This window comes from Hypomesus transpacificus, chromosome 25, assembly GCF_021917145.1.
Source record: "Hypomesus transpacificus isolate Combined female chromosome 25, fHypTra1, whole genome shotgun sequence".
NCBI lineage: Eukaryota > Metazoa > Chordata > Actinopteri > Osmeriformes > Osmeridae > Hypomesus > Hypomesus transpacificus.
In genome coordinates, this window is record NC_061084.1 from 4,015,529 (window position 1) to 4,042,876 (window position 27,348).

General features: G+C 47.6%; 1 protein-coding gene across 2 annotated transcripts in view; it reads left to right on the forward strand.

The window, feature by feature from the left end:
* Nucleotides 1-24,254, forward strand: part of LOC124486948 (inactive ubiquitin carboxyl-terminal hydrolase 53) — a 34,369-nt gene extending 10,115 nt beyond the window's left edge. For both annotated transcript variants that reach the window (XM_047048855.1, XM_047048856.1), the window contains exons 5-16: nucleotides 1,048-1,158; nucleotides 2,393-2,475; nucleotides 3,306-3,390; nucleotides 3,492-3,638; nucleotides 5,550-5,699; nucleotides 7,858-8,026; nucleotides 9,826-9,978; nucleotides 11,563-11,706; nucleotides 14,426-15,218; nucleotides 16,225-16,292; nucleotides 21,764-21,833; nucleotides 22,066-24,254. In XM_047048855.1, coding sequence (XP_046904811.1) covers nucleotides 1,048-1,158; nucleotides 2,393-2,475; nucleotides 3,306-3,390; nucleotides 3,492-3,638; nucleotides 5,550-5,699; nucleotides 7,858-8,026; nucleotides 9,826-9,978; nucleotides 11,563-11,706; nucleotides 14,426-15,218; nucleotides 16,225-16,292; nucleotides 21,764-21,833; nucleotides 22,066-22,876 — 2,784 coding nt within the window. In that variant the 3' untranslated portion in view covers nucleotides 22,877-24,254. The remainder of the gene's footprint in view (nucleotides 1-1,047; nucleotides 1,159-2,392; nucleotides 2,476-3,305; nucleotides 3,391-3,491; nucleotides 3,639-5,549; nucleotides 5,700-7,857; nucleotides 8,027-9,825; nucleotides 9,979-11,562; nucleotides 11,707-14,425; nucleotides 15,219-16,224; nucleotides 16,293-21,763; nucleotides 21,834-22,065) is intronic.
* The last annotated feature ends 3,094 nt before the right edge of the window (nucleotides 24,255-27,348 follow it).

Consider the following 27,348-nt stretch of genomic DNA (forward strand, 5'->3'; position numbering starts at 1 on the left):
AAAAGTGCAAGAGTTTTATTTTACAGTTTATTCGCGAGTTTCTTTCATCTTGAGAAAGCCAGGGAACACTGTGCTTGGCCTACCTTCGTTGAGTCAGTGACTGCACTGAAATTGCTGTAAATCTAAACAGCAGAGACGTTATTATCATTTTGTGTTTAGTGCAGCAGGTCTTGCAGCGCATGGGTCATTCACTTTAGATGACTCATGTATACAGCACATAGAATGATGGGTCTCTTTAATAGGAGGCAGAGAGAGAGAGACAGAGCTATGGTTCCGAGCTGATAAACCAATAGCAAGGCTGCAGTCATTGCGCTCTGTGTGCAAGCGAGCAGCCCACCCACACGTGCGTTTACCTCTAACTCCTGCTGACTGGATCTCCGACTGGAGCGTTAGCCTGAATGAATAAGTCATGACGTTCAAGCAACCGAGCACAGTGCAGTGTGCACAGCGGGGAGCTGAGGGCTCACGTCCCAGTCAAAACAACCCTTGTTGTTTTGATCTTATACTATGTAGCCTGACAAAGAAAAAGCTGTTAACAAAATTACCTACTTGACAGGTCTATTTGACCCAGGTGTGGAACTTGTAACTGGGAGACAATTCTTTTTATTTAAATAGCAGTATTCATTAAATGGCTCTTATCTGCCTGCATATTGAAATTGCTATCACTTTCATAAGGCAATCATTACATTTAAAATCCATCATGAATCTTGGATTTAGATGCCATCACACTGTAATGCAAAGGCAGCACTATGCTGTGGATTCGTTCATGAACAAATTTTAGCTGAATGACAAACGACAAATGACTTCTTTCTTACTGCTGGTCTAAAAACAACATGAATGTTTTAAACCCACTGGGATTCCATAGCAACAGGACAAAAAAAAAGTCTGTTTTTCTGAAGGTCCTCGAGTCAACACGCACGCCCCTCTCTGTCAAACTCTTAACTGTTTGACTCCACCGGGGGTGGATTTGCCAGTACTCGCCCCGGCGGCCTCACAGCAAAATGCTGATCCGTGTTTGTGTCTCCACCCTTACCTCCACTCTCACAGGAGAACATTCTGGAGAGGATCCACCTGCACATTGTGCCAGGGGAGCCTGACGCCTGCACCTCCAAGTCCTGCATCACTCACCAGAAGTTTGCCATGACGCTGTATGAGCAGGTACGAGGACGGCGTCCTTGAAACCACTTGTCTTCAGGTTTTCTGGAGTTGAACACTTAAGTACTGTTGTCTTCCTGGTGATGTGCCGCATTCATTTCAATATGGGGGGGGGTGGCATTGGATATCGCATGGTACAGGCACACAGTGGAAGGAGGAGCTGCTCTCGCAAATATGAAAACATTTGAATTTTGAAGCCTTTGTACTGCAGGTGTATTGGGAAATTGGAAATGCTTAAATGCTTGTAAATATGTGTCCTAATTTCAGCAACTGCTTTTCAAGCCAGACACACAAATAACACATTTGGGGGACTATAAACAGTAGGGGAGCATGCCCATATCTCATTGCACACATACCCACACACACGAGTGCAGCACACGCACACCGACGGACAGACACTGCAACAGAGGCACATGGATCACTGTCTGAGATAGCAGCCATCCAATCCGTCATCCTCGAAGATTAGGTTACTCCTCCGGAATATAGAGGGTGTTTCACTTCTGATTCCTGCAGTGCAAGATAGATCGCTGGCACGCGTAAACAACCCAACCCCTCCCTGCCCACTCTAACTCCCCCTCCCCCCCTCCTTTCTGGCCTCTGATGTCCCATCACTGATACCCTGTCCCTCACCCCCGCCACCTCCACAGCGGACACGCCCTCGGGCTTTGATGGTGAACTCCTCAGTTAGACTAAAGCATACACAGCCAAACTGGGTCCAGGGTATCGTGTCAGAGCTCAGACGTAGCTGGTTGGGAGTTTTTTGTAGCCCGTGGTAGCCTGGATCAAATGATATGTGTTGCTACTGTTATGGCACTGCCTTTTGAATGGGGGTACAGTATATGGGCCTATGTGCTCAAGAGAAACAGAAGGTTGGCCAATTCCTGAAACAGTTGTGTTTCTGGGCTCTACAGAAATGGAAAGTGCATGTCTAAGAGATGGTTGACTTCAACATTTTGCTAGGGCCACGTGATGGGAAGATTCTGTAGAAACACTTAACAGCATCGAATGCAATATAATTATAATTAAAGAGGTACATGCACAGACTTGCCTAATTGTACACCACACACTAAATTGCTCCCTCCACTCTCTTTACCAGTTTACACAAAACGCCCCAAGTACTTGTTTTAAACGGATATACCTTCCGTCGCAAACTGACATGCTGATTTGATAATTTAGCGTTTGGCAGCAGCTAAGTGGTGGCTCATGTGTGTCCCTGTGTCTCCCTCCTCCCTTGCAGTCGGTTTGCCGGAGCTGTGGGGCGTCATCCGACCCCTTGCCCTTCACTGAGCTGGTGCACTACGTCTCCACCACCGCCCTCTGGTAAACAACTTGGACTTCCTGTTTCCTGTTTGGCAGTGGAATGTTAAAACGGAGTCTTTTCTTCTTGTGTTTTGTTTTTTTGCCCATACACCCTAATTTTAAAATGTTCAAAATCTGCTGTCTTGCATGTAAAACGGATACATGACATGTAGGTGTACTCTCTCGTGGATGTTAAAATCCCGTCTCCCTAAAGGTGCTGTTCATTAGAGCGGATTGCTTCTGCGTTTGTGTCATTCGTTGGCGTAGACTGATCTGTGTTTGATGCAAACGTTAATCATCCTCTCGTTTGGTGTCAGGTTATTTCTGTTTGTGCCTATATGCCGTACAGTGCTTTTTTTGTTTGTTCGGTCATTCACACGGGGGGCAAGGGGACAGGCAAGCTGCCAGTGGGTATACATCTCGTCAGGTTGTTTACACCTGTTAAGAACACTGGTGTAGGAACAGGTGCCACCCTATGATCTCATGTTAGAGAAGCACGGCTTTGACTGTTTTCTTTGGAGACAGTCATGGCTTCCTTCTTCCCCTGTGGTGATTATTTTGATGTGATAAATAAAACGTTTTGTATTGAAAGCAGTGTCGCTTGTTGCTAAGGCGCACACTGACGAACCCTGTACCTACATTCGTTTGGCCCTTGTCTCCCTAGACACAGAACAACCAAAGAGAGTCAATTCATGTCAAATTGTTTTACATAACTGCTTTGGATGACAGACCCAAGCTTGCAAGTTTAGTCATTTGTAAAAGGAACTACAAGGAACTACAAAATCCATCTCTCTTTATAGCCTTGTTTGTCTTCAGCCTATCCTAACTTTATTAGTCCTCTTGTCTCTCAGCCAGCAGATGTTTCAGAGGAGGGACGAGTCATTTGGGGAGCTCCTGCAAGCAGCCAGCACCATTGGGGACCTTCGCAACTGTCCGGTAGGTAGCTACCTTGCTGCCTGATCAAATTGAACAGGGCATTGTTGTCGTTTAGGGGAACACCAGAAGTGATCTGTGTTCTCCTCTCTCTCTGCCGCTAGAGTAACTGTGGCCAGAGGATCAAAATTCGCCGCGTGCTGATGAACTCTCCGGAGATCATCACTATCGGCTTTGTTTGGGACTCGGACCAGTCTGATCTGACAGAGGACGTGATCCGCTCACTAGGACCACACCTCAACCTATCAGGGGTAAGGATGACCACAGCACAATATAACCTAAATAACGCACCATTTTGGTCATTTATGATACTAATGGACTCAACATTAGTTTGTTTAGCTCCATCAAGTCATATTATTGTTATTATTTTTAAAGACTGTTCTGACTGGATTGTTGATAGGAACATTCAAAGTACATCAGTATTATCACCAGTGCATTTGTCCAGAACATGTCAGAGAACATGTCAGAGAAAGATAGTCCGATGTGGCAGGACCTTTCCTTATAAGATTAGAATAAGTTATTCAAAGACTCACTATAATCTTTGCTTGTCAGCTTGCATTAAACAGATTAGGTCTGATTAAATGGCAAAGGCGCTGATTGCACAGGAACAAAATGGCTGCTTTGGCCCCAAATTTAGAGCCATGAAATTGGCAAAGAAAAATGAATAAAAAATCTATCCGACTTTTTCTGGGATTGTTTGCTTTGCTTACTGAGTTGTTGGTGCTTGTTTGTTTGTTTGTTTATCTGAGGGCTTCACAGCTGCCGTGCTGGGGTCAGTTTATTTTGGTGCTACGAAGCATATGTGAGAATAAAGTGGGGCTTTATCCCTGCGTAAGTCGGGACCGTTGCGTAAGCTGCCCACTGCCCAGTTGGCCCAGAAAGCTGATCAAAGAACCCACGCTGGATGAGGTCAACATGTGTCCAGCCCCCGCTCTATGATGGGAGTGTGGGTGTGTGTATGTGTGTGTGGTGTTTGGGGCGGGGGGGGAGAGAGCGAGTGTGTGTGTGTGTGTGTATGCGCGCATGAGAAGCTCCCTCCATCACCCTGGACTGCAGCGCGCCCGTGTTACACTTGACTAACAGACGTGTGTTTGGGTTTGACAGAGCGGCCTGCAGTATTTACGTCTGTTTCCAAGTGCCTTTTAAATCTCGCCGTTTGCCAACAGCCCATTTGTGCAGACACCACTTGGTAAATCTTGGATGATCAGCGGTGGATGATCAGCGGTGATCAACACAGACGCACGCCAACACAGCACCCGGGCCAGCTCTCACATGGCCGTTGCCTGACACATTATGCAAGATCTCTCTTTGAAAAACTTCACTTCCCCCTGACTCCTCTTCCCCCCCCCCTCTCCAGTGTTCCAAGAAGCATTCCAGCCCAGGATTACCCAGTACCCCACAAAGCAGCACAAAGGCCTTGATTCATGCCTACTCATCATGTGACTGTTGGGTGTTGGAGAAAGCCTCCCCCAGCGCAGGAATCTATTGTGTCAGATATCCAGACAGAACCGGCCATTCAGGAAACACAGACCGGGGAGAAACAAGTGCTTTCTCAACAACTCCCCTCTCCCAGGCCCAGTAGAGAGGTCTATTCTCAACTCTGTAGGAAGTTTCGAGGAACGCTTTGTACTGTGATAAAGGTCGAGGTGTTAGGGTTGTGGGATGTGACATGTGAACTTTCCGTGCAGAGGCTGTATGTATGGGGATGGACAGATGGTGTTGTGTTTCAAGCATAGTATTACACTCGAGTCCCTGCTACTGTTCCAGGGTCAGATATGGTTACATGGCATAGATGCTCATACAAGGATCATGGATCAAAGCCAGACAGTAGTATTCTTTTGTGTCTGTCCAATACAGAAGTGTGTGTGTGTGTGTGGCGCGCGTTTGTGTGTAGGCTACAAAGAAGTTGTAAACACTGCAGTGACAGTTCTGATTGAACCCATCCCCGATGGCAAGTCGATCAGTGGATGATCAGTGGCTCAATGTGTGCTTCATTCCCGAACCAGTTGAATCCATAAACAGATGGACTTCCTGATATCGTCTGCCTATCGACATCAATCACACCGTGTCATTTTATATGTGCAGTTGAATAATGATGTGTGTATTGTGCATGTGTGTCTGTGTCTTGTGGGTGTATCGTGTGTGTGTGTGTGTTCCATCAGCTCTTCTACCGGGTGACAGACGAGCATGCTAAGAGGGGTGAGCTGCAGCTGGTTGGGATGATATGCTACTCCAGCCGCCACTACTGTGCCTTCGCCTTCCACACCAAGTCCTCCAAATGGGTCTTCTTTGACGACGCCACGGTGAAAGAGGCAAGGATACACACACACACACACACACTCCTACATATACAGAGACACAGACCCACACACGTTTTGCATGTGTATGCCAATACCAGTGCCACATTGCCTGGAATCGAAATTTGCAAGCCAGCTCTCGTCCACAAGTATCCACATGTATCCCACTTAACAGGACGCCAGAGTCTGCCCCTGTATAGTTTCTATGCAGTCCACAGTACTCCCCAGTGCCCCCCTCCTCTCCCCTGCCCCCTGCTCCATGACTCAAACCCCCCCCCCCCCGCGCGAGCGCGGACGTGCTTGTCTGGGCTGATAAGTTGGGAGTGCCCCTTGCGAGCGAGGGGCAGGGGGAAGCGCCAGTGTTCCATCTTTTATCTCCATCACCACTCTCGTTATCGTCCAATAAGAGGCCCCATCGATCGCCCTTCACCAGCCCGGGGTTGGTGAGCCTTCTGTGGGGTGGGACTGTCTTGCTGCCCCCCCCCTCCCCTCCCCTCCCGGCTCCTGCACCTCCTCCTCCTGCTGCTGCTACCGCGCTGCTCGCGCTCACTGTTGGTTCTGTGGACACTACAAGCCTCTGTGTTTCTGGGCCTTAAAAAGGATGGGTCTGAGTGTGTGTGTGTGTGTGTAGCATACCTCCTGTGTTTTTTGTCTTGTGTGAGTGAGTGTGCGTGTGTGTGTGTCTACCGGGTCCATTTCTTACTGGACTGCAGCGTCCGGCTGGCTCTATGTCAGTCCATCAGCAGCTTGTGCTGTGTGTGCACTTCCTTCCTTGGTTGGGGGGGGCTACATCACTCCAAGCCTGCCAGCCCCCCTCCACACAAACACACACAACCACACCCAAACACACACACACCTCATCCAAACACACACCTCATCCAAACACCCGGGTGTCCCTCTCTCAATCCACTGCCAAGTTCCAACACATAGAAAAGTCTACATTCATCTCCATTACTGGCCACTTTTTATCAACTGTTTTACAGGTCTGGCTTTATTAGTAATAAAAACTGCTGATTTTACCCTTTCCCTTCCACTTTGGTAGCATGCGTCAAAATATTTGGGCTTCGAATCTGAAGCATGTAGTGGAAGTGCAGAGGGAGGGTTCAGACGGTACATGCTGTATAAGGATATGAGGCGAATTTAAATAAAACCTGGGTTAACTTCCTCCGAACTCGGGCTTTGTTTTCTGCAGCAATGAGAGAGAGCAATGTGCACTGCGGGCCACTCCAGGAGATTACTCTTCTGCTGTGCCTCTCCTGTGTCTCTCCCTCGCTCTCTCTCTCCTCCCTCTTCCACTTCACTGCCTTCTTTTGGACTTCCTTTCTGTTCGTTTACTGCGGTGTCTCACCCTCCACTCCCCCCCCCCACCTCTCCTTTTTCTTTATCGCTCCTCGATGATTCCTGTAAGCCCCTCTCTGCTCTGTATCTCTCTCCTCAGTCTCTTTCCCTCCATCTCTCTGGTCTCGCCCCCCCCCCCCCCCAGACCTTCTGCCTCCCTCCTCTCTCACCCCACTTTCCTCATTTGGTTAATTAAGGAGAGCACACTGGCATCTGTCTAGCCTCCAGCCTGCCTGTGTGGCGCGTGTGGAGAAACACGCACCTACACTAGCGCAGCCTAGCGACCGTGAGACACGACTGCCTCGCAGACCGACAGCCCCCCTGATCCGACACAAAAGACTAAATCCCTCCTGTTCTGTTTGGTGTCGTGTGACTTTTGTGCAAAGTGTGTCCCATCCAGTTGGTGTGTGCTGTCCAGTTCAGCTGATCCTTGTACTGACTTTCGACTGTAATGTCTTGGAACGTTCCGTTTGAAGATTTCCTAAAATGAAGATATAGCTTAGAATCGGAGTAAAAACAACCAATGGTTGCGGATCGAGGTCCTGGGATTGACATTTTAGCTCACGACAACGAATACACTACAGCTTGGAGTCAGAATTGATATTGATGTTTTTGGCAAAAGAAGTTGGCTCTTTGTATAATAAGCCAAATGGGAAATCCTACCAATTCCAGTAAGGTGCGGGTGTGTGTGTGTTAGTGTGTGCGAGTCCGATTTTCCTGTACAATTGGGAAAATGCCAGTCCGTCTATTTGTGTGCCTTAATCCCATCTGAAAGTGTCTCCATGAATATGCATGCGTATTGACCTCAGCGTCTCTCCTGTGTCCCCCCCCATAGATTGGCTCCAGGTGGAAAGAGGTGGTCTCCAAATGCATCAAAGGTCACTTCCAGCCCCTCCTCCTCTTCTACTCCAACCCTGACGGCAGCGCTATTTCAGCAGAAGACGTCTCACGCCAAAACAACGTCCCCTCTCACCACAAGTCTCACCTCAACGGAGATTTCCCAGGTGCGCTGTGTGTGTGTAACAACTTTCTCTGGGTTTGTTCGTTTCCCCCCCCCCCCACCCCCTCAGGTGCCTGTTTTAACACCAAGGCGTAGTGTATTCTCTGGAGACGATAAGACATAAATGTCACTTCCTGGTTTAAGATCATGCAACACACAAACATAGCCTATTGGTTCAATCCAACAAAGCGGTCTCAACCTTTTGGTAATCAAATACATTCTCGATGGTTCTAATTTCAACATCTCTCTTGTGCATGTTTGACCTGTTTGCCCTTGGGGGGGGGGTTTCAATGGAATGCGACTCCCAGTAAAGGCGGCCTCAGGCTTTTACACTGTGAAATTGCTCATTATCATTATCGTCTGTACTGTAAGGTCGTTATCTTCATGTCAGCTCTGTTGGAAACACAGTCCCATTATGTCAGACAAGATGAAATGAGGCTTGTGCACTCTGGTTAGCGGAAAGCAGAGTTTTAAACAACCTTTTCACTTCACTCTTTACAACAACAACAAAAAAAACATTTTACTCCGATTGTTTGTCGTTTCACCACAGTTGATATTTAATGAGCTATAAACGATTTTGCCTTAACATTAATCAATGAGAAACATTCTCAGTCTGGGTGTGTGTCTTATCGCGTCGAATGGATCTAGGACTGGCCATGTACCCCAAAGAGGAACGATCAGAACAGCCTTGTCAACCCCCCCAAACAGCACCCCAGTCCCCCTTTACTGAAACCAATCCATGAGAACCACGGCCCTTGTTAGTAATCTCTCCTTCAGGTCATGCTTAACAAGGCTCAATTTAAGTTGCTGCTGTACAGTATATATGAAAGTCTTAAAATAAGTCCTCTTTAGAGTGGTTCTGAAACACCAGCCGGTTGGAAGTAATACCACCAAGGTTTTCGAGGACAGGGGTATTGAACTCCTCATCGCAGGGACTGAGATGAACCACACGGATGACTGGGGTTTGAACGCTCCGTCATTCTGTTTGCTACTGAAAACCCCATTGGTCGACAGCGGTTTGAACCTCCTACCATACTGTACACTACAGATCTTTCTAGAAGACACGTGAATAAAAGCAATGTCCCTTCATTGAGTTACTTACAGGCAACACTTTACTTCCTGGATCTTGTCAACTGCCAACATGTATTTGCCAGCCATCGCTGTTTTACATCGAAACCCATGTGACATCAACAGAAGGCCTAATAGGGAAGACGTTTTTTGGGGTTACAAACTATTACAGCATACCATAATATTTGCAACTGTTGGCAACTGCGTGAAGTTGTTGATGACAACAGCTGAGCGTTTGTGCTGTGGATTAAAAACCTCTGGATCCGTTTGGGAGGGGAGGGCTTTATCCCCCCGTAATGACCAAACTCCCAGAGCTGGCCCTGCCCCAAGTCGTCACGGTGACAGGACCAGCTTGCTGACTGTCAGTGGTGGGGAATCGTTAGTCAGGCTTGGATGAGCCATAAAAAGTGGAAAAACGCCTCGTTGATTTTGGCTTTTGTTGTTTCCGTAAGTCTGACATGCATTGTGCATTGCCGTGTATTTACTGTCCATGTTTTCAGTTTGTGTTCCGATTTTTTCCTTTAATTCTGTCAGTTTGTGTCAAAGAATTGTAGAAACAGTGTGTCATCCCAACAAAAACTCTGGGTGATTAGAGTTCTCTGGAAGGTGACTGTGCTACTATTGTATGTGCCAGACCTCCTCCATGGCTCGTACACACGGCTCCACACCTCCCGCCCGTTGAGAGACCGTGTCCAAACTCTAACCCTCCACCTCTGCTGTGTCTCCACCACCCAGGACCAGACTCACCAAGCCCAGTCCCCAGGAAGCTGGACCTCACCAAGGATAACCTCAACTCACTCCTGGGCCAGGGCAGCTTCAGAAATACCACCCAGACCCCTTCCACCTTCAGCAGGGGCAGCGGCCAGACCAGCGGGGGGAGAGGACCAGGTACGAGTTTGAGGAGGAGGAGAAAGGAGCGAAACCGGGGGAGAGGAATAGAGAGGGAAAGCTCACCCCTTTACACTAGTTATGAGTTACTTGAGAATGGGAGGCAGGGATTTGTTTGGACTAAAAGGGATTGCGGGGCTTGGAGAGTAGAGAGGAGTAGAGTGCGGTTCTGGAAGGGCTCGCAGAGTACAGAGAGAATTAAGAGTGGACAGTTTGCGAGCCCTTTTCAGGTACGACTCCAGAGAGAGATGGACATCCTAGATACGTCTGCAGATGTGCAGTTAAGAGTATTAGGTCAATATTCACAATCAAAGGAGAGAGGGAAGAGACCATTAGTGAGGCTATCAAAGACAACGTGAGGGAAGGAGTGTGGGAACGAGGGAGGGGAGATAAGCGAGAGGGACGGTGGGGGGTGCAGACGGTGGGGGTTGTGACTCCTTGTGTTGTTATTGCACATTCCTTTGTTATTATCCAGTATTATGGTATGTCTGCCCTTGTTTCCTGTACTCTTGGTTGTCAGTGCGAGTTACAGCCAGAAGCTCAAATCCGTTTGATGTGTTTTCTGTCTCCGAGCGCTGGAACATTTTACTGGGTGCTTTTGAGTTTTTGAGAGATAAAATCTACTCTGGAGCGCTTAGACTGAAGAGGAAATGGGAGTGGGGAAATGTGTGGGAAAACCAATGAGTTGAGGGGATAACTTTTCTGTGTGGGCAATGAACTGTCACCGTTTTTCCTATTAGATCTAATTGTATTCTCATTGATTTCAATTCTGTCTCCACCTTGGGGGAATTGGTAGTCGGCGAGGTGAGAGAATGTGTGCCCGTTTGTGGACAGAGAGCGTGCATCACGGTGAAAAAAGGGGGGAGTGCGGACGCGTCACGCCGTCATTTGTTTTTCGAGACGCGCTTTCCTGACAAGCTCTCGACAACCGGTAGAGTCATTGCCAGGTTCCTAATGTAAAAGTCCCACCTATACCCAACCCCATCCTTTACCCCCGCTGTACTGTAGCGTATTTGCTCCATCCTCGGACTGGGAGGAGGTTCTGCAGAGCTAAGGCGTAAGCCAGAGGCCAGGATTGGCTGCAGCGTCGCACACTCTCTCCCCCCGCTGCAGGAGAAAAGAGCAGCCGTATACATCAGCACATCGATCTGGCCCAAAGTCCCCGTCCCCCCGTCCCCGCTCACACACTCAGCACTGTGCCGTGCCTCTGAGGGCGGAGGGAGGGAGGGGGCTTTTGAAGAAGCGAAGGTCGGGTTTGTGGGGAAGGAGGTTTGGGGAATGTGGGGGTGGGGGGGGGGGGGGTGGGTTGGGAATCCCAAGCGAGGACTAAAAGCTCTGACGTGTAGCCATCGATCGGGTCTTCGGTGGTTTAAGGCTCTTCACGTTGCCGGAACGGCCGGGTTAAATGTCTGCGGTGGCGTTTCGAGCGCAGTTGGCGTCCTGACGTGCTGGCTCAGCACCAGGCCGGAACAGTCCCCGCGGCCCCCCTTGACACCAACCCTACCAGTAATGTCACTCGCTGTGGCCAGCGCTGTCTTGATTAATAACTGCAGTGGTGCATGCCTTCTCCCCTTGTCTCTGCAGTGAAGATGGGCCCTGGTGATCCTAAGAGTCGGATCAGGGACATCTCCAGGGAGGTTGCCCAGAAAGCAGGGGAGCTCCGGGGGATGCAGCCGTCCAGGAGAGAGGCAGACCGGGGCCAGAGGAGACCAGACCCTCGGTACCGCGGTAAGGCATGTCGCTGAACACGCACACTGTTGGCACACATTCGCACAGATGCAGGGCGAGAGATCCAGGCATGTGGCCTGACACACAGAGGGTGAGAAGGGCAGAGGGAGAGAAATGGAGAGAGGAGCGAGAGAGAGAGGGGGAAGGAGAGAGAGAGAGGAGGGCGAGAGGGGTAGAGAGGGGAGAGAAAAGCAAAGGACTACATAATTGTACGACAGCACTCGACTTGCACCGCATATGTAAAATAAATCTATAGACCCGCAAACACACGCACGCGAAGGCTGCAGAACGCCAACGTTCAACGTTTGACACTTTGCCAGCGGCCTCCGCACGCAACCCTGCTTACGAGCATGCACACACTTGAAAGGGGAAACAAACTCCACTAGGCTTCACCGGGGCAAAAAGGCTCCAGCATCCCAGTCAACCGGCCTTTACATAAGCCATGGTGAACGGGGATTAAACAGTGACGTCTGTTCCTGCTCGCCTCCATCTCTCGCCCTCATCAACGGACACAGCGGCGTCCCTCTCTGTGTGACACAACATAACACGACTATCCCACTGCTGCAATTTGGTGTTCATTGTCGAGTCCTGTCTGCAATCAGTCCGACTTACCCCATAAACTGCTTACAGAGAAGGATTGGATATAGTATCAAATCAGACCGTCCACTACTGTGATGGTGGTTGCTGGCCGCAGTCTGCCTGGGCAATAGAGGCCACGCTCTGACAACTTACAGCTCTGGCTCCACACCTCCAGATCTGTCATTCCATCAAGATGTGTCAATATTAAGAGATTAAAGGACCTATTGAGAAGGACCAGATTCGAAATGGACTCCCACAACCAGCAGTCCTGTTAGCACCAGGCTCACGTCCTATTATGATTGAATGCAGTCGGCTAACAGAGGCTAGCGTCATCCCCCAGTGATGGATAGCTAGGCTGGAGGTGACACTCCAGTTAATGTAAGTGGTATAAATCTAGCCTAGAATTGCCCATGCACCGGCCAGTGCAAAACAAATGTACACCTTGGAGCTGGGAACCACTCAGGGAAGAAAACCCTTCCAAAGTACTTTAGGTCATATTGAAAGACTTAGCTAGGTAGTCAGGTGGCTGAGCGGTTAGGGAATTGGGCTAGTGATCAGAAGGTTGCTGGTTCAATTCCTGGCCGTGCCAAATTACGTTGTGTCCTTGGGCAAGGCACTTCACCCTACTTGCCTCAGGGGAATGTCCCTGTACTTCCTGTAAGCCGCTCTGGATAAGAGCGTATGCTAAATGATTAAATGTAGTTCTGTCTATAGGGTGACCCAAAATTGTGTGTCAATGTAAGACAGCACACATACATCTCACACTGGCTGCAGACCCTCAAGCAAGCGCACAAAATCAGGCTCTGGTGGTGTGTTGCGCCCCGCGAGAACACCGCAAGAAGTGATTTAACTCACGCGGTCAGCAGAATCCATCTCCATAGCAACTTCATCTCTGAGGAGAGGTCACATTCATGGGGGCTCCCATCATTTATCCTCGTAACCTGAGAGCGTAACCTCACTGTAGATCATGATGGTATCTGTATGGGGATGTCAGCCAGGCACTGCCTTTTCCATGGGTCTTTACATGTGGCACCTTGCACACTCCTTGTATCAAACTTTATTCTCCGATAGTGTGCAGAGCTAGCCATAAATTGAAAGGTTATTTGGATGAAGTCTTATACTTTAACATTGGTAATTACAGCGGCGTTCATCACCATGATTATCATCATCATCATCATCATTATTACAACTTTATCATCACATTTTGTGACATGTGACTGGATCTGACTTTGATCCAACACGTTTTTGGACATGGATTTAGTCTCTTTGTTTGACGTATGTCATTTATGTATGACAGGATGTCAGCTATTATCTGTATCACTTCTGGATGTTGTCGTGACACACCGCAACACGCGGTCTATATAAAGCCGACAAATGTATGGAAAGTTAAGACATGGTCCAAATGTCGCCAGGTCTTATGTCTCAGCTTGGTAACATAACTGTACCAGGATCCAGTGGAGGTGTTGAGCAATATTTTTCAAGTGTCCAGCATGACTCACGGTGCCCTTGAGAGTGACACACACACACACTTTCCATCGTTAATAACAACACCGACGGCGGTAACGTGCGAGGTCACTGCCCTCAGTGTCGCCACCGTGGAGGATTACATGCAGTCTCCCGCCGTCCATTATTAACACCTTCTTCTTCTTTGCAGACCTCCCACAGACCCCCCTCCCGCTGCACCCCTCACCCTTCACCCCACCCCCTGCTGTCTTAGGGTAGCATAGAAAGTCTGAAGTTGATGCCCTTGGCAACGTGACATTCAACACAGGCATTCGGTGTTTTTCGGAGCCAGTGGGAACGCTAGCCAGAATGCAATGTCCGAATTGGCATCGGCGTGCAGGAAAAAGTGACTTTCCCTCGCCATCTGGAAAGGTTGGGTGGAGCATTAAGGCGCTCCCAATCTCCTCATCAGCCTTGGTTGAACATGTGGCGTTTCTATGGGGTCGCCTCCCTTCTGTGTACACACAGTTTTGGGTGGACATTGCCTAGCCTTTTTTTGTAAGGAGCAATATTCAAGCATAGTTCATGCGTTACTCCAAAGAATCTTTTCATATTGCTCACGTTTGGGGAAATAATGTGGATTTTGGTTTTCTTGCAAACAACACACTTCAGTTTCCTCTTCCTTTCCGTCTTCCAGACCCAGTCCCAGATCGAACCTACTCCCGCTCTGCCTCCCCACCGGAGAACGGTTTCAGACAGTACCTGGAGACCCGCATGTTCAGCAGCCAAGGCAAAGGCCCCTCCAGGACCGAGAGAACCCCCCACATAGGGGGCAGGTCCTCCTACGAACCCCCCCGCTCCCACTCCAGGGTGCAGGTACTCCCCTCTACGGCTCCCGGTGGTGGTGGGGGTCACTACAGCCGGAGGCTAGACCAGCCATCCAACGGCTACGACACGGACAGCAGCCAGGACTCTCGGGTGCGCCAGGGGAACGGAGAAGCCAGCCGCAGCAGACCCAGCCGTCCTTGGAAGCCCATGCGCGAAGCGCTAAACGTGGACAGCGTGATTGGCGGCGGGGGCGGCCAGGAACGGCGGCAGCACAGTCCCCGGCGGAGACCTGCCAGCCAGGAGAGGGCGCTGTCCCAGGAGAGAGAGCGTGACCAGGACAGGACCTGGGGCGGCGGCGACGGGCGGGACGACAGGAAGCCTAAAAGTCTGATGACCATCTACGAGGACGAGCTGAAGCACGAGACGGGAGGAAGTCGCAGCTTGCTGGACTCCGAGGGCCGCGGCGGTCATGGTGATAAGGACAGGTCGAAGGGGACGGCCACCCTTAAGGTGCGCAACGACAACTGGAAGATCCAGCGGACCGAGTCTGGGTACGAGAGCAGCGACCGGTTGAGCAACGGATCAGCAAACCTGGACTCTCCGGTCGTGGAGAACCTAGCATCCAAAGACCTGAAGACCACAACTGATGTGTATCGTACAAGGTAAAATAAACCTCTTGGTTCATTTCCCTTGTGCATGTGTTTATTTTGTTTCCCCCTTAATATTTGGACTTGACGTGAAATTGGAGGATTTAAAATATATTTACTCAAGTGAAAAAAAGGGCCGATTTTCTGCCGTTTTTAAACACCTTTCACCTTTAGTGAACATGCATCATTCCACACCTGAAGCAATTATTCCCGTTTGTCTCGTGTGTTAGCACTCGGCTGAATGTCTATCTCACTGCCATTTCTGAATAATTAAACAGCAAAAACAATCTCTTCTAAGAATAGCGAGCGCTTTTTTACATAAGTGCACACAGAGCAGATCTGGCCAGGTTATTGTGCTAGGTCGTCTTTTGTTGGAAGGCAAGTGCCAGTTGTGGAGGATAACAATTTCAAGTAGCTGACCAACTGTTTGCCTCCCAAGAGGGGCAGACAGTCGATGGTTGACGCTGTTCTGACGAGTTTGCATTATGCAAACCATTGTGTAATATTTGTAGACGACACTTAAATGATTGATTATTACAGGAAACTAATGTGGACGAGATATGTTTAAGAGGAAGAGTTTAAATTTTGATGAAAGTTTATTTGCCATTCATGTCTAAATGTAAGGGGAAACGCATCCGTTTTTGTATTTCTTTTTGAACCTTCCTAAATTATGTGATATATTGAAGCAATGCCTCAATCTACAAGTGAACATTGTTGAGTTTCCTTAATGCATGACCACAATATAAAATTAAAGATGGACACAGGCCACCTATGTACTAAAGGGACAAAAACGGTGTAATGGATTAGTATCTATTACACTATAGTGAATCACATTAAGTGGTTGAGTTGAGTGGGAGGGGGGCTTATTTCCCCGTTTACGCTATTCTGTTTAGATCCAACTTAATCTTTTTAAAGGGTTGCTAGCAGAAAACAGGCCTGAATGCCAAGATGCGTAAACATACATAGGCATGACTTTGTCACGTAGTGTGGAAGTGAGTAATTTGACAGGTGTGTTTTTTAGGGACCCAAACCCTCAGCGGAGAAGTGAGGATTCAAAGGCAGACCTCTTGCACTCCTCACTGTCGTACGGTAAGACAATACCAAAACACCGTCTTCCCTCAGTGTTCTGTGCAAAACTGCATTTTGACTCTACAAACTCTAGGCTTTAGGGTTTTTTGGTCCAAAAAGCAGATTTGCATAACCATCCGCTGCATAGTCACACAAAAAATCATGAAAATTGGCAAATGTTCTAGTTTTTAAATATTTGAAAACAGACATAATTTGCTAAATTTGGGGGGGGGAAATTAATCTGTAAAAAGAGGCACTTCAGGCTCTTAATCTAGCAGAAAAAATAGCCTCTGGTGCCACAGACAGCGCCATAATTAAACACAAAAGATAAAGATTTATTCGGCTCAGTTAAGTTCCCTTCTCCCTGACAACTCCCAGAAGTTTGACGTGTAATAAGGTACACAGATATGAAGAGGGCAGCTGATTTATGTTCTCATCAGGAGTGGTAAGGTCAGTGCTGGATGAAAAGGCTGCAGTATGGAAATACATGTTCTGCTTCCTCATTCACTGAACTTGACCTTTTTTTTCCCGGAGTAAAGTTAATGGCTGTTTTGCAGAGCCCAGTGTAATGTGTCCAGCCGTGAGCTATGAACATACTGAGTGCATGAGGTCTGCGGCACAAACAAATATTAATTCATGTACTACTGGAGGTTTTTCGTGAGCAGCTTCATTAGTCAAAGAACACACGCAACAACAAGAAAAAAGTCCCCATGTTGAACTAAGGCTTTAAGTACAAACCCTCTGAACACAAGGCAGGTCCGCAACTAGCCATAGCAGCTATTTTTAGCCTCCAGACAGGATAGAGAGATTAGTTTACACGAATAGCAGCAAATGGTTCACCAGACGGACACCCTTCACACTCTCCACTCATCATCAGGTGCCTAGCATACGATCTATCATAGCAAGAGGGAACACGGTATGCCCAAAAAATAAATATTAAAAACAAACGGCAATTCCCCGAATTGGAATTCATGCTGTTTATCCTCACAAAGAAGGGATGATGAGCAAGCAGGCGGTGCTCTCCCAGCTGTGCCCAGACAGGCAGAAAATGCCCCGACCAGGCCTGTCAGAAGGTGGCATTCACATGATCACGTAAATTAAAAGCTATTTTGCGGGGCTCACGCATGTTTTCTGTGCCCAGTTTATCCTGTGTTTTAAAGCAGTAAAAGTGCACCAGATAAGCAGAGTGTGAAAGCGAGGACAATGAATGGAACGTCATCTTTCCTGCTAATTTGCGATGATTGCCATTCGCATGGGGTGAAACGGCCACTGTGTTTATATCAGAGCGAAGGTGCCTTTACGTGAGTTTGGTGAGCTGTCAAATTCAAGCGGAAAAGGGCAGCTTTTAATGTCGGCGCCGTGTTGGCCCGTGAGAGCCTGCGTACGCCCAGCGGTCCATGTGGAAGCGGGCCTTGGCAGAGAAACAAACACTTCTGAAGCATTGATGTGGTTTGCACCGTATTTTTCTGTTCTGCCTTTTGATATCCCCTTTATTATTTTATTTCCTGGAATGGTCAACCCTAGCAGTCACTTTTAATTCTAGAATTGCGCCAGATGTATTTATTTTTTACATATGTTATATTATATATTATATAATATACATATTTACTAGAGTTTAGTAGCTCTGGCAATACACATGATTACTAGAAATGTATGTATTTCCATACTTCCTAATATTTGATGCTTTGTATGTAATCACTGTTTTGGAGCTCTGGAGATATGTCCACTCCCTGACATCATACTGCAGTGACAAATTACAGCAAATGTGTTTGATGGCAACAGGACTAGTGTGGTAATTATATCTTATGCAGACAGATCTGAGACCCTACATTGCACAGATCCATCACCTGCTCAAATCAGACAGCAAAACAACAAAGGCCATTTTGACTCATTGTGGCCAGGGGTGTAGTAAACATTGTTTGTTTGTTTGACACAAAAATGAAATATGTCTAGTTGAGCTGTCCAGATGTTAACCTAAATGGCAGCGTGGCATCCTTGCTGCTTGGACCTGTGTTGTCAGAGAGACATTGTGTCTGGCTGACGGTTGGAAAAGGTCAGGGTGGCTATAAGTCCACCACCTCAAATGTCTTTATCTGGGCAGCAAATCATCGCTCGATTTACTCTGATTGGCTCCCGCTGTTTGTCAGAGTCTCGCCTGGAGAATGTGGAGACAGTCTCTTCATTGGCCGGGCTGATCTGCTAACATCACACTCACTAACTGACCCTGTCTAAAAGAAGTAGCCATTCACATCACATCATAACTTATAATCATCTCAGTTGTATGTGCAACTGCAGTGAAAAAATGCTGCTCTTGTTATATGTGAAGAAGAAGAAAAATTGGATTGAATAAATATATCGGAGTGCGTTGAAGTATGGCATGTGTGTCCAAATGCGTGCCTTTTGGTGTGTGTGTCTGTGTGCGCGCTGCGTGCCTTGGCTGTACTGTCTCTGCCTGTCGAGATGAAAGGAATGCCTCTGGCTCCCTGTGGCTAACCAAGCTCATTCAAAGCCATTTCAATGTTCAAGAGGGATTAAAAGCACCCTGTTTGCCTATTCAGACATTCACATTCATCCTCCTTTCTTTTTTTTTTACCTACTCGTGTCTGAAAAGAGATACGATTGAATGCACTACACTCTGAATTCTTTATTAGTATTTATGAAAGGATGAAGAGATTAATATATTAATATCCATTGTGGTTATGCCCTGTCTCAGTCCTATGCCACACTATGATGTGTAGGTCTGTCTCTGACTCTGGGCGTCGGTAGCCTAAAACATTACCTGGCTTCAAACGTCATTGACGGCACTTAACGAGTCCAGTGACTGATGTGCTAACCGTAGTGTTAATGCCCTGGGATGAAGCCCCATTTACATCACATCGTTTGGCTTAATGGTTCCCAGACCAGGGTTGAGTCAACATTCACATAAGCCAAATTGAGTGGGTGGATTATGTTAAGTGACATGGTCTGATAAAACACTTGATCATATTTTCTTATTCAGCAACATGCTCTCTGGTTGGGGTTAATGGGCATTTCCCACCTAAGGACTTTTGTGAAATGAACGTTAATTAAAATCACAACTTGGGCACTGGCCTAATTTCTTTCTTTTTTTCTTCTTGATTTTATTATTTTAATCTCACTAAGTGAAAAGGATGTTAAGTGTTTCAGGGTTGGTGTTGCGCACAAACATTCTCATTTGTTTGTGTCAGGCATACTGTGTCAGAGTCCACGTGCTTTCTGGTGACATGCAGTAAAAAGACCTATATGTAGATGGCAGCTTTTTTGGGGATCTCATCTACCAAGAGATGGCTTTAAAAATTGTCAAATGGTTGACATTTATGCAGTGCACTCACTTTCTCTCTTCTCATAATTGAATCGCACAGAATGCGCATGAAAGTATGATTGATACTAAGATTTTTAAGGACCGCAGATCAAGCAGAAATGGCGTGCCACAAATCTCGACTCGTACAGTCGTGAAATTGAAAAGAGTTAAGTTGTCTCATTTTGCTGCATCAAAGAGCTGTCAAAAATGTGCTTCTATCATCTTTCATTTGTGGTCTTTGTGTGACACATTGGAACTGCAGGGTGTCTCAAAGTTTCCAGATTCAGAGATTGCAGTGGACATTGATTTGGTTTCATGACCGTGATCGGTCCGAATTCTCTTTGGCTGTCTACATTTACCAGAAACAAGTTTAAGGGGTGTGACTCAAGGACAGTATCGTAGCTCAAATGTTATCCCAGCCACTGGAGGGTGATTTCCGTGATTAACGTCCCGTGAAACGAGCATCTTCATACGGATCCCGGCGGAGGACTGAAAGGGCAGCACACCAGGGAGCATTCTCCAGTCCCAGCCACGATCTGCGTGCGTAACTGCCGTATCGTGTTTGTCCAAATGATCTCATGTGCCCTTTAACGCAGTGAGGGGACGGGCTGTTCAAACTGTTAACCGTGGAACCCACCCGAGATGGGCGAAAACCTCAGTTAAACCCAGGCAGCCCCAGTGCTCCGGCCGTCTGGGCGCATCACGGATTTCTCCCAGGCCCGTAAAGGAGGATCTTGTGATTCACAATGCTTACGAGAGACTCTTGGGAGCACATCAGCTTTTACACGTCGTTACACAACAGTCCCGGTCCCCCCGGGCTCTCTCTTGGCATCGGCCCACATGACCATAAAGGGGATTTGCTAAAGAGCAATGTCGCCCGGCCTGCAAACGGCATCCCTGCTTTGCTTCTTTTTTTTCTCCTATGGATATTGTTACCGTTGCTTGCCAACATCGCAAATCAACAGCATCAGACTGAGAATTGCCACAAGGACTTAGGGGCTTAAACACGCTGCAGTGCATGGGGGGGGGGGGGGGGGGGAGGGGAAGGGGGGGGAGGGGAGGGGGGGGGAGGGGGGGGGGGGAGGGGGGGGGAGGGGGGGGGGGGAGGGGAGGGGGGGAAGGAAGCAGAGCTTGGAGGCAGACCCTAGGCCTAATTGCATGCCAGCAGAAGGGATTTAGACACTAATGCTCCCGGGGAGCACATGAGAGAAAAATAAAAAAAAGAGAGAGAGAGAGATAGAGAAAGGCCCACGGGGTTGACCATCACAGGCGCATCTAATCCACTCACTCTGTCCCTTCTCTGTCTGTCATTTGTTCTCTCTCACACACACGCCACGCCTTCTTCCACGTCCTCACCTTTGACCCTGCGCTCACCGCATGCAAGCCCACCTTTTCAGGCAGCACAAATCTCTCAGAAAAAGAGCAGCCTAATAGAATGGAGACCCTAGATGGTGGCTAAGCACACACACACACGCACACACACGCACACACACCTCTCGGTGTGACCGGTGAACTGAATGGCCCTCTGTCCAGAGTTTATTGAGCTCAGTTGCAGCTCCTCTGCCAAAGGCTTCCAGCAGTGTCAGACACACAGGTCCATCCCCAGCCATCTCCCCCGACCACGTCACATCACATGACTGTAACTCAGGGCATGACCAGCCCCATGTGTACGACTCATGTTGCGTTAGCTAACATTTGGGGTCTAGGCCGGAACCAGGTCCCTCAGAGGGGCCCCTATCCTCTTGTCGGGCTGTCAGACAGCCCTCTCTGCTTTGATATTTCCTCCCCCAGCCAGCCTGGGACCCTGCTTTGACCCCGGGTAGGAAACGTGTCCCCTTCCCCATGAAGTCCATGTTCAAACACAGCTACTCAGCAGATGTGGCGCCCTCCGGTGGCTCTAAGGGGAAGAGCGAGCCCCTTAGCCAGTCCCGGGAAATGTCCTACACGCCTTCCCCTCTTTCTCCATGCTCTCCTGTCTCTCTCTCTCTCTCTCTCTCCAACTGTCTTTACAAATAAAGCCGAAAAAGGCACCAGGAAAGTGCCACACAGCAGATGATGGTGCTGCCCTTCAGCTGTAGTCTGAGTGCTTCAGAACACTAGCTGTGTCTGTGAGAGACGGTGAAGTACTGACCAAGGGTGTCTGAACCTACTCACACACATCCTTCTCTTCCAGGCGAGCATCCAAGAAAATCTCCTGACTTTCAAGATGGAATTCCCATGTTGCCAAGTCCAAATATACAAAGGTAACACATGCTACTCCTTCCATTATTTGTTTTTTACGAATGGCAGCATGTGACAAAATATATACTGTATCTAATGTAGCTGAATACAATATGCAGATCTATAAATGACTAAATGTTAAATGACTAAATGTAAATCATGAAAGATAGAAACTGCATTAGATGTTGGACTGTTTTGGCGAAACAGTTGTTTGCTTATCTGGAAGCAAATTGATGGGTCCCCTCCCTGGTGCAGGACAAGAGCCTTCAGATACACCCCCGGTCTGCTGGAGAGGAGAGACGGCGTGGAAAAGGAGCAAGCGGTGGACGGCAGCCCCCTGAGCCCCGCGCCCCCCTACCTGGCCAGGACCAGCAGTTCGGAGTGGAACAGCTCCGACGACCTGGCCGGACCCTTCTCCGAACAAGACGACCCCGTCCTCCCAGCCCAGCCACGCTCCCGCAACCTCCTCCCGCCGCTGCCCCCCAAGACCCCCGGCCCCCGGCCCTCCGAGCTGGAGCTGGGCTTCCTCGCCCCCCGCCGCCTGGGCGTTGCGCCACGCACCGGCCCCGCGTGCAACCAGCCCAAAAGCAGCCCGTCCACCCTCTCCCTGCGCAGGTGGATCGAGACGCCCGCCGAGCACAAACACTCCTCGGACGCCAGCTCCAAGTCGGGCTCCTCCGACCAGGACCGGAACGAGCTGTCGGCCAGCGAGAGCGAGGAGAGGTACCCCAGCCCCCGGCCCGACGACAACGGCGACCCCGACTCCCCCGCGCCCCACGAAATGGCTCTTCCCACCACCTACTTCTCAGTGGACAGCTGCATGACAGACACATACCGGGCCAAGTACCACAAGAGACCCGTTCTGTACCTGATGACCGACTCGAAAGGCGGGGAGCGCACCTCGTCTGGGGAGAGCGACCCGGACGAAGGCGGGCTCCCTGTTCCCGCGGCCCAGCCCGCAGAGCTCCCCAAGGCGAGGGCCGAATCCACTTACTCCACGAGCAAGCCCACCGCCAAATGGTACCCCGTCACCTCGAAGGGACTGGATGAACATGGGTATCTTTGATGGGAAAACGGGTCCGGTGGAATAATAGCAGTAAAACAGCCCAACCCACTCGTCGCCCTCATGCACTGTGCTGACAGCCCTGTCAGGATGATGTTGAAATGCTTAAACAGACGGCTGCTCTGAAAGCGAAACGTAGATCCAGACGCCAAAGAGATTGTTCATGCGAGGCAGTGAATGAAAGTGTAGCGTGTCTTCAGAATGGGATGGGTCCTTTGTGACTCTGCCCTGCAGTAATGGTTTGTGCCTCTAGATGGCACTGATCATGCACAGAAGAAAGCCAAAATAAACAGCTAATAAAGAGGAACCATACCCTGGATGGTAGTATGTTGTTGAATAAGGAAACATCTAGCTGTTGACCCAAGGGTTGGCTGGCTAAAGAATGTCTCCCTACAAGCCACTTCCCCCTCAAGAGATTAAAAAAGTTCACTTATATGTAATATCCCTAACTTCTATGTAAGTAAGCCATGGAATATTAGTAGAACATTGTTGAATCACCCCTCGTTCCTGGCGGCCATCCTAGGCCTGCTGTATGTTTATGTGCAACGTAGAGGTCATTCAGCCTCGAGCAGGTTCCCTCCTGATGACTTTTAGGATCAAGGGTTTTTGGTAGATTGTGAATAGTTATGATAGTCACATGTATAGGAGCAGCACTTTAAAATGGATGCCCTTAACTCTTGGTAGGGCACAAGGTTAAGAGGGGGTGAATGTGTCTGATGTTGGCTAGTTCAAGAGGCAGTCTTAGAGCATTGTGGCGCACGTCCTTGCTGCCTTTTGCCCCCCCCCCCCCCCACCACCCCCGCTTAACTGTGTTAGGACTTTTCATTCCATGTTAGGAGAACCTTTACTTGCACACTCCTTCCAGTTCATAAGCTTTTGTCTTTCGTTCGTGTCGATTCTTTGCACCCGAGGTATAAGGTTTTTACGTAAAGGGAGATGACATCTCTCCAGTAAGTCAGACAAATGCTTCTTTGAACAATTTGACTTCTTTAATAAACCTGTTTGTGTAGCGGTGAGAGTCAGTCATGTTCTGAAAGGATTGAAGAGTGTCTTAATGTGCTTGAGGTCTCTCTCAGCAGGGTGGGTTGGAGCAGGACCCCAGAGATCAGCCGTGCGGTGCGTAGATTTACATGTCCTTTTCGTTCAGTTTGGCGACTAATTCTGTAAATTAATGTTTTTGATTTATTTCCGTGTTTTATATATATATATATATATATATATATATTGCTCAGCAGATTTGATGCACAGTGCCTTTCTATTTTTCTATGTCACAAGTTTGAATAGGAGCCATGGGTTTGTACAAAATGTAATTGGAAATTCTTTTATAATTTCATTTGTATTGATTAACAAGTGTTTAATAAACAATTTAATTTAACCATAACCAAGCCAGTGTATCTGTTTGTATACGATTAATAGCATTCATCACCAAGGTCTTTTTTTTATGCTGTCAAATCAAATCTCTTTCTGTTTCCAAAGTAATGTTCAAACATCTTTACCCCTTCTTTTGATGGGGACGTCTTTATCTAAACCATTTTCTTAAAATATGCATCACAAAACAGCCCTTATTCAGAAATTATGGCATTAACATTTCACTGTGAATAAATGAGACATGCTTTATCAAATTTTGATAAACACTAAACTGACACTAGCTCAGCCCTGTCGATGGTTTGGAACAACATTACTCTGCTACCATCTGCTGTACATATGACTGCATGGCAACAATGATAAGAACGTATTTATACTGTAAATGAATAAGAGTACCCTATTTAAAATTGATTTTATTAACAAAATAGCTCATTTTTTTTAAAGGAAGGTCAGCCTTCTTTCAAAGAAAAACCCAACCTGTCTCTCAGTTGCTGATTCCAATGGTATGAATTTTGCCTTTGACCAGACTGAACATTTGCCAGCAGCAGTGCTGGCGAATTGCTGGCATTAGATGCAATATGGCGCAAAACACATCAACAGAAGGCTGCATTTTGTTTGCAACCCATTTTTTATGGACGTGGTGGCAGCAAAGCCCTCTGGCACATCAGCTCACATTGTAAACACTACCAATACACAAACAAGGTTTAATCCAGTAAACCAGTTATTACATCTGTTACAGTACTGCGATGATGTAGGTTTACTAAACATAGAAACATCACCAAAAAACGGTTAGGGTTGTGGCCATTTTCATTTCAATTGTTTTAGGCTTTTTATGAACCATAATTTAGCACATTGAACAAAAACATTGTTTTTTGTTTCAATCAAATATTGATCACGAATGCAAGCCTCTTGGTCCCCACGAATGTTGTTCATAAAGGGAAGTTCATTAATGAAGACAGGTTGGCTATTCATTAGAGTTACGGTACATTAGCCATGGCTGTGCTCAATTTGAAGTTTGACAATTGTAGATTAAAAGTGTGTGTGTTCTGGGAGCTTTCATCAAGCTAATGCTCATTTTATACAAAAAAAATATATTTAAAAAATATGTTAAAATGATTGTCTGCAATTTGCAAATGCAATTTAGGATCAAATCCTAGCAAGGTTTTTTTAAATAAATGAGGCACCATGGTTTCTAAACTAAATTGACTGAAGCAAATGATACGTTATCAAGGATTTACTAGACTGTTGAAGGCATTTGTTTATCTGGATGAAAATGTGTTTATCAAGGAAATACATATTGTGGTGAATACGATACGCAATTAAATAATAACTAAATAAAAGCCTGCTGTCATGACATGTCATGTAGTGATATCCTGAACAGGAAGTGTCATTGTGGCATACATTATCATTTAAATTTGTTATCATTTAGCAGACGCTCTTATCCAGAGCGACTTACAATAAGTACAGGGACATAACCCCCGAGACAAGTAGGGTGAATTGCCTTGCCCAAGGACACAACGTTGTTTGGCACGGCTAGGAATCGAACCGGCAACCTTCTGATTACTAGCCAGATTCCCTAACCACTCAACCACCTGATTCCCATCGGCAGTATCGGCAGACAAGTTCAAGTTCTCAATGACTAATAAAACACACAGAAAAGTGTTTTACCCGAACACTTACAGTGCTTTTCCTGTCATCCACTCTACTTCCTATCCACACAAGCCCACGGTATTCAAAAGGTGCCTTATCCCGAGGAGCAACGCTGAATCGTTTTACTATTGCTAGAAGTGTGCAAATCAATGACGTAAATAGCCCCATTACTAACCCTAACTGTCAGTGAACGACATTAGCATGAAGTTGGTTTGTCTCTAGGATGTCATTTAGAAGGCGACATCTTTAGAGGGGTGGGCCTACTCAGGAGTCACAACTGTGGCCCCAGCACCTGAGGGATGGGGGGGGGGAGAGGGAAGAGAATGAAGGCAAACGATGTGGGTTTTCATTCGCCAGATGGGCAAATCTCACAGCTAATTAACTGACTAAACACGTGACAAGGAAAGGTCCTCCCTGATGAAGCGGTAAAGTCTTGGCCCTGTAATTTATGGGCAGCGACAAAATCCCCAGACGCAGCCACCATCAGGACAGAAAACGTGGTCTGGAGAGCGAGAAGGGCTGCTCACATCGTAGGTCGACACATCCTGCTCCAGAAGGAAACGAGCATTTCCTTGTTTTCCACTCTATAAATGTAGCTAAACATGACAGGTTGATTTTTGTATTTTTTTTGTATTCCTTAAAACATGCATTGTTAATTTAGTTGATTGGATTGACAATAATTCCTTTCAGTCAAATATGATGGCTTGAATTTCGAAGTTTACGGAACCTTTTGAGCCGTGTGGCTCATGTACAGCGTGTACCCAGATGCATTTTGAAACAGATACCAATACTCAATCATGACCAACATGCAAAGCCACTGGAAGATGCCTACACACAGGGGTGCCAACAGAAAACAACAACAAAAAAAGTTGATAAATTATATTAGTTTTTCAATTTTTGGGGGAATTGTCCTAACCTTTCGCCCCTATACGGCGCCCCTGCCTACACACACAGTCCTGTATCACACATAGTCCTGTATCTCACACAGTCCTGTATCCCACACAGTCCTGTACACACACAGTCCTGTATCCCACACAGTCCTGTACACACACAGTCCTGTACACACACAGTCCTGTATCCCACACAGTCCTGTACACACACAGTCCTGTACACACACAGTCCTGTATCCCACACAGTCCTGTACACACACAGTCCTGTACACACACAGTCCTGTATCCCACACAGTCCTGTATCTTACACAGTCCTGTACACACACAGTCCTGTACACACACAGTCCTGTGCACACACAGTCCTGTACACACACAGTCCTGTATCCCACACAGTCCTGTATCCCACACAGTCCTGTATCCCACACAGTGCTGTATCCCACACAGTCCTGTACACACAGTCCTGTATCCCACACAGTCCTGTATCACACACTGCACACTGTATCCAACACTGCACTCCCACTCCTACTCTGTCACCTTGTCAAACTAAAAGGCAGGTGGACACCAGAGTAG